This window comes from Saccoglossus kowalevskii, chromosome 12 (genome assembly GCF_978046115.1).
Source record: "Saccoglossus kowalevskii chromosome 12, keSacKowa6.1, whole genome shotgun sequence".
In the NCBI taxonomy this organism is placed as follows: domain Eukaryota; kingdom Metazoa; phylum Hemichordata; class Enteropneusta; family Harrimaniidae; genus Saccoglossus; species Saccoglossus kowalevskii.
Window position 1 is genome coordinate 8277136 of NC_140652.1, and position 7933 is coordinate 8285068.

The following is a 7933-nucleotide window of genomic DNA, read 5'->3' on the forward strand; positions in this document are numbered from 1 at the left end:
ACACTTACACTGTACAAATATTAGGTTTTACCTAAAGAAACATACTTAAAGTAATCACTGAAAAGCCACCTATCACTAGCCAGCCGGACACAAAGGTACGGTGACCTCAACTTCCAACTCCTGCTTCCCAACTTCACTTACAATTATTTACGTGTTATCCACAATGTTGGTAATGTGACAGCCAGTGGCACTTAACTTCGCGTGAAACGTGAATATAATGAGCGTGACAAAACAAAAATATACTAACTGGCTGGTACAATACCTCGATTCTTTATCCTAAAATCTTGGCTACACCAGAAAAACTAAGATATGGTGTTTTTCGTAATGTTGAGTCAAACAGCGTGAAATAAGGATTTTAATGTTGATCTCCCGATTATCTCCTCGCGTAATAGTATATATTTATAGTATATATATATATCGAATCTTGTCAGAACAGGCTACCATTGCCCATTCATGTAGCTGGTTCACAATTGCTTTAGTGGAATACCAGGGTTTTTTTCCTTTATATGTTGATTGATGAACTCATCTGCATCGGTGTACACAAATAAACATATCGTTGTTGATAATCACTTTGGTGTTGATTAGATGCAAAGATTACCAAGAGTTTCAGTCCGAGAAAACAGTTCTTGAAACCAGTCGTCATACATATTTATATGTATGTGTAAGTTTTATCTGTTAAGCAAGTAAAAAGGTTCATATATATGTTCTTGTTTGCTATTTACAGTCTGCATCAATGCTTTATACTCAGGAATGATTATCACAGTTTATATAATACAATATATTAAAACGACAAATATGTAAATGAATATGTCTATTAGTGTGACATTCGGGACAGCTTCTACAACATCAAGACCCTTTCCATCTTAAGAACACTTTTATCGACCTTAAACACGATTTAACAACAATCGGTATAACTTGTCCGATATCTGCTAAATTCGACTTTCAATACAATTTGGCTTTCGAGACCGCTTTGCAGACATTCTTAACAGTTCCCTGTCATCTTAAGCAGTTTTCTGATTTAGGGCATAAAGAAAAATTTTACAACGTCCAATACTTTTTTATTCATCTTGGGAGTCAACATTTCAAATTTTCGTAATTTCGTAAGTTCGTAATCTTCTTCATCTTCTCGAACTTTCATTAACATTTTGTTACTTCCACTATTTTTCCGTCTTCGGAAATATTGTTTCGGACTTCAAGACAAATATTACGACATCATTTCATTTTAATTCACGTTCACCGTTTGCGAGTTTTCTTAACTTCGATTACTATAATTGATTTTTGTAAATTTAGTTCAAATTTCTGCGTTGTGGGTTTTAGTGAAACCACACTTTAAAGAGATGTGTTACTATCAAACGAGATCTTTTGCCATTTGTATTTATTAAGCTGTATTCATACGATGTGCACTCGCACAACTTATAAGAGTACATACAATTATTTTTTTTTTACAAACAAATAGCTACTAAAAGAAAATCATGACCGGGATGTATAAACGCGTTTAAAGTATTACAGGTATTATGTAAGAAGAATACAATATCCGGGAGCAGGCCCGTTGCCCCTCGGTCCGGTGCCAATTCATTGTAATTTGAGATATTTTATTTCTAGTAATAAATATAAATCTCTGCAACTTGTACAAACACTAAAATATACTCACATCTGTTTAGGTCATGCTTAGGTCACTATTACTATGCCCAGAGTAAAGCTCTTAATTTACTGATCGACACTCAGACTCGGAGTTACTACTAATAAAACTTCAAATAATATTTTAGTATTTTGAAATATTTATTTAATTTTATATTCAAAACGGAAGGGAAATATACAGAGGGGGCAAATGAACCGGACAACAGGTCGGGGGTCAACTGACTGGGGGACATAATTCCATGGGGGCAGGGGCCAATGGGCCTAGAATCTTACAATAATGATTACATTTTCATGGCATAACGTGTAATGGTGGACCAGAAGAACGGGAACCTAACTGATGATTGGCCTAGCATATACGCCAAGTCCTTTAGTTGTGTTTTGACTCAGGTTTCCCTACACAACATGCTAACGATTGTATGGATTATATAGTAAGGAATGTTGAATCTAATCACAGATCTTTTCAAAATAAACAGTAATCTCTATAGAGAAAATCAGTAAGACACAACGCAAATTAAATGTAAAATAGAAAGGTTAATCTGAATGTAAGCCATGGCATAACGTGCAATGAATTTAGTTTACTTTTTTCTGACTATAGCAGTTAAAACAGGGATCTTCCATATTGCTTTTCCATCTTCAGTCTTCTCATTTTTCGAATCAGAATGAAGAAAAATATCTTCTAAAAAATCTTCTTTGAGGTCGTCGAGTATACACTCCAGGTGAAAGAGAAAGGTTTTAATAAAACCTAGAAATGGAACAGAGGCGACATACTAGTAATGTGAACATATATATAGTTGACGTGTTATATTTTTGTGAAGGGTCATGTTATCAAGGTTGTTAATAGAATTGGGTTTAAATATAGATATTTTATATTTTCCCATATCTCTTACAACTATTTCATCGACAGGCTATTAATCAGAATCATTAATTTGCGTTCCAATAAATTATCATATCTTATTGAATTTGTATATAGAAACACTGTTCCTTGAAAACAGATGACCATGAGTCTGCTTTCGTGCGATTAATGGTGCAATGAATATAAATGTATATGTTAGTGTACAAAACTAAAACTTCTATTGTGTTTTCTAAAATACTGATTGGCAGCTCATGACGCATAAATAAAAAATATCCATTAATTAGCAAAACAAAATAAACACTATTTACATTATTGTATAACTTTAACGTGTTATCCACTTCTACTTTGACATCAACAAAACCAGCTTTTCTGAGAATTGCAGCAGAATCTTCCGCATTCCCTTGTAGTGCATACATTTTATACTGGAATCCATGTGGTGTTAAACATAGTTGGAAAGAGTATCGTAATATGGGTTGATGTGATTAACAAAATGCTTATTAAAAACAGGTAATGGGAGAGAGAGATTGAAAGCAACTAGTTTATGTTCTTCAAATAATGTTCCATCTTCCGTCATATCACCCAAATCATGAGAATTATACAGTATTTGAGAAGCAAAACGTCACGAGTTTATTTGCATCTAAGATATATTATCATTTAAACTATTGTTAGTGTTCGCTTAAATCTTATTTCAGAAATGTTCTTTTTTTCCCACAAACAATTTGACGAATTTTGAATTATATCAAGCAACATGATTAGAACCACTGAAAATAATAAGCATGTAGGCTGGTTGCTATATGCGGGATCATGGCTGCTTATGACACACAAAGTTCAAAATATAAAAACGCCAAAACGGTTTTTGCCCTACGTAGACATAGATTGGAGATGATGTATTTAACATGGTAATCGTATAAATGCGTTCACAGCTACACACAGACACATGTGGTAGAAGGTTCGAGGAGCACAAAAACATACATCTACCCCGGAGATTGGTTTCACACTGTGAGAGACAGAAAAGTTTGTATAAACAGTGGTCCATCAGAAATACGACGAAGTTTAAACTAGTTTTTTCAAGTAATTAAAACATAATTTATACTCTCGCCTGCAGAATTAAGAAACTCGAAGTTTCATGTTAAAAGCAGAAGAAAAATAACATTAAAGACAGTGAGTCAGTAGGTCTGAAAGTGCCAAAAGAAATATATGAATTGTTGGGCACAAATCGCTACGATCTAAACCCACGTTGCCTGTTCATGGGTGAACAATCCAAAGCTTGAAAAATTCTACTTTGCAATGATAAGAATAGTCGACATTGAAGGATGAACAGGCGACGTCGCTATGACCAAAAAAAGCCAAAGGAAAAACAAAGCTAAACAATAAAAAAGGTAATGCAACCAAAGCTGATGCAATCGTAATAAATGCAAAAATACAAACAGTTCGAATCAAACACTAAGCTATTTAGATGTGTAAATTTTGATTGAGATTTAAATGATTGTGTAAATGTAATATGCATCCAAGCTTACACCATTATTACACCTAATAAAACTAGCCATATGTCATGTACGTCACTGTCAGATGATTACCCATTGCCATATCACAAAACATCTTACTGTAAAATTTACAAACCTTCAGAAACTGTTGCCATCTTGGTAACTCGGAGATAGTTTCTTGTATTACATTGAACAACATTGATGGTTTGTCGACACACATATTTATATAGCCCTCCCCGCCTGGTTTTAAGCATTCGTGGAGATATCTTAAGGTATCATACCAGTTAGTAATCCAATGCAGAGCATAACAGGCCAAAACTTTATCGAATGAGTTTTTCCATTCTGGTTTGAATGTTTCAGCAGTACCAGCATCACCAACAAGATATGCAATATTGTCAGCGTTGTATGTAGATTTTGCGATATCTATCATTGTCGGATTGATGTCAATTGCTAAAATGTGAACAATAAAGACAAAGTAAAACAAACGAACACTTGACAGGTCAAATGACACAACCTATAAATACATCGCACTCTATATGTACATTGCAATTGCACTGGGTCTATTTCAGATTGAGAATTATTTGCAATATTCAAATTGCCGGCAAAAATAACAGAAGGACATAAATATACTGCATTTGGTCATGTAAAGCTTTTTGATTTAGATCATATCATTGTCTCTTTTGACATAAAGACTTTGTAATAACAATGGTCTTCCACGGAAAGTGGTAAACAGATTAGTTTAAGGTGGTGGTTGATTAAACAAATTACTGGTATATCAAACACTAAGTCTAGACAGTACTATCTCTGCCAAAATGTTAATAGTTTTATAGGTTATAATAGATTTATGTCAATACAATTTACTTGAAATAGTAATGTTTATTTCATTTTAGGAATGAATATAAACGTTGCCAGTATTTACATTAGTCTTGCATCCAATGTACTTGATCGTCTCTAACCTGTAGTAGACTTTATCCTGGCATTTTCAGTCACCAGTTTTGTTAACTCTCCTGTTCCACAGCACACGTCTAGTAAAGTATCCGACTCTTGAAAATCCAGCTTCTGTATTATGTCGTCTGCTGAGATGTGAACAAAACGCGTTCTGTATAAAGAAAACGATATCACATCTTTGGCGTTCATGACTGGCAGTCAGATTTGATTAAAACAAGTCTAAAACAAAATCGATACCTTCGTTTTACAATATTGTAAAGATGCGTACAATATAGTAAACACGCAATATTGCGCCAACATGTGACCAACAATAGAAATCACAGCACCACGACCTGATAATTGGAAAAAAATGTTCGGTTGATGTGTTCATTATCACTTCTCAACTTTCGTTCTGGTTTCTGTCTTTGACAACGGCCAGGCTGGGGTTGCACAGTTGATAATACAATTAGCATGTGCGCTCTAGTAATGACATAACAACTAGACACAACAGATAAAAGAGCAGCACGTTTTCTTTTTGCATCCACTGTATACATTTCACTTGTACTTTCAGTGTGCAATGATGAATAGTGCCAACAATGTATATTTATATGTACTTATTAGGGTTACGTTTATCTTCCTAATGAAGATTCATCACCTACCATCTATGTACCTGAACATATATTAATATTTTGGTGAAATCGTACAACATTTTCCAGCGATAATACATAAATTTCATGTCATAATACATTGGTTTGCCAGATTCATTCTCGTATTTAGACATTATCTTTAGCTAATTAATCGTACAGGTAATATCAGTCATCATGAGGTAATGTTTTACGACAACTACACTGTGAGTGTAGATGCAGATTAAGTCTTCTATTTGCAAAGATGAGTGGACAGCCGTGGCGTGATTAATAAAAGAAAATCGTTATATAGATGGGCCATTTAATAATTCAAAACAAATATTTCACCAATGTGCAAAATTATGATTAGATGAAAGTTATTTTCAATTTATGCAAGTCGGTCTAAAATACTCGATATACCACGGTTTTCTGTGTTCAGAAGTAGGTTCCAAACGTTTCATTATTGAATTCTGATGAATAGTACATACAAAAATAAGTGAAAATGCTTAAATTTGGCTAATAATTATGCAATTTAAGAAAATAACTATAAACCCAAAACATTATATTACATTATATTGTTGCAATTTGTATTTATGAACAAAGACTCATTTAAATAAGATAAGTACGTGATATATTGATGGACAAGCTGAAAACTGAGTTATTATTATGCAAATCGGGTAATTAATATACGAATATTTTAATGTAAAATAATAAGGCTTGTGCAGTGTCCTAGAAAGTCAAATGTTCATTGAAATATGATTATGAGTCTTGAGATAAAAGTGAAAAAGCCAAAAAAAATACGAATTATTTTGCTAATTAGATAATTAGTATGCACATTTTTATTAACACTAGGTGATTAGTGAGCAAATACTGTCGGCTCAACAAAAATAAACAGCAAAATAAATATGACTGTGACACATTTTTTATTTGAACGTAGCTGACACACTCGATGAATAACTACATTGTCTGTGTTAACATTGTAGCCCAATGTTTGAATCATCAGCAAATTCTTATGTCCTCAGGCTGTGAGCTAATTTTAGATTGAAGGTAGGTAGCATACACGATGAATAAGTACAATTTCCGTGTAAACATTGCAGCCCAGTGTTTGTATTTGGGTCTGAATCAACAACAAATAAGTATATCTTCAGGCTGTGACATTATTTTGGATTGAACGTAGATGCCGTACACGGCGTTACCTGGGAAAACTTGTGAATGTGTTGATCACTTCTCACCTCAATCGACAAGATCTTTCAGGATCACTCAGGCTTCTTTATTTAACAAGAGTCAGACAAGCGACCTTACTCACTGTGGCATCACAGGTTATCTATACAATTAGCATGTGCGCATGTACGCTGAACCATTGACAAGGCAATTGGAATCTTAATTTAGTATAACGGTTGACAGGGCAATAATATTTCTCTGTGATGCCAGTGAAGAGTTTTCGCTTGTATCTCCATACACTTCAAAAGTACAATTCATTTTTGAATTTGTTCTTTCTAAGGAGGTGTTCTTTTACATTTTGCAACGTCTTTGAATTGCTTTCATTGTGATCACAATGCATATATTTGATTCTGATTATTAATGTTCCTGGTCACAAACATTAATCATTAAATCATGTTTGCGTTGCATGTCAAAGGGCGGTGTTTTGAGTTCCGGGTTTATGGCAATACATATGCAATGCTGTGTTTGGCTGTAAGTAAATGATAAACATACAGTGTCGATTTCATTCTTGTCAAAGGCGGACTTTCATAGAACCTTATCTGAACGTTCATATGTGACCAAATGATGTGGATGTCCGATCTCGTAGATTTCACAGTTTTCATTTGTTTCAGCTATAAATCCCAGAACATACATTGATTTACCTATCTTGGGTGACTTTATGGCATTGTATAGTTGTATGTGATTTAAATTTTTACACATGCCATGTAGTCAAGCCTATTTTATTTTCAAAACTGCCCTCTGCCACACAATTGAGAATCCGCTAAATGCTTCAATACAATACTACCTAGCCCAACATAAATAAGTATACTTCACATTCCTCTGTAGCAAACTATACATATAATATTTGTTTCTTTTCAATTTCAAATTAATTTTAAATTTTAAAGTAATTTGGTTTGCCACTATTATTTTTTTAATATGTAGAATTTTATATTATTATTATATATCCATTCATACACTTTTCGAAAATTTCTCACAAAAACAAATTCAACCACATCAAACTTTCTGAATTTTACACGTTAACCATGGTGTCGTTTCTGATGACATTAATTTTGCACTACATGTCTCTGTGAAAAGAATTCCCCGGAATTCTACCAGTTGCACTACTATGTGCTGCACAACGATATACTAGAAGAAACTTGGCAATAACCAAATTTAAATTAAGATTTTTTTTCCAAGACGTTATTGTT

The 7933-nt window shown here is 33.6% G+C and overlaps 1 protein-coding gene across 1 annotated transcript; it reads right to left on the minus strand.

Moving 5' to 3' along the window:
• Nucleotides 1-1760: 1760 nt before the first annotated feature.
• LOC144356148 (uncharacterized) lies at nucleotides 1761-6832 on the minus strand. The gene is made up of 5 exons (XM_085506100.1): nucleotides 6758-6832; nucleotides 4932-5074; nucleotides 4112-4425; nucleotides 2800-2913; nucleotides 1761-2380 (listed from the first exon to the last, which is right to left on the minus strand). The coding sequence occupies exons 3-5, from the start codon at nucleotides 4403-4405 to the stop codon at nucleotides 2315-2317; spliced, it is 474 nt and encodes a 157-aa protein (XP_085362226.1). The 5' UTR covers nucleotides 4406-4425; nucleotides 4932-5074; nucleotides 6758-6832; the 3' UTR covers nucleotides 1761-2314.
• Nucleotides 6833-7933: the final 1101 nt, after the last annotated feature.

What these genes read in the sequence shown, in the direction of transcription:
- LOC144356148 (XM_085506100.1), bottom strand. Translation starts at nt 4,405, where the DNA reads ATGATAGATATCGCAAAATCTACATACAACGCTGACAATATTGCATAT. An exon ending in GATGGCAACAGTTTCTGAAG is followed by an intron (nt 2,914 to 4,111) that starts GTTTGTAAATTT and finishes CATGGATTCCAG; the next exon opens with TATAAAATGTATGCACTACA. An exon ending in CGTTAAAGTTATACAATAAT is followed by an intron (nt 2,381 to 2,799) that starts GTAAATAGTGTT and finishes TTCCATTTCTAG; the next exon opens with GTTTTATTAAAACCTTTCTC.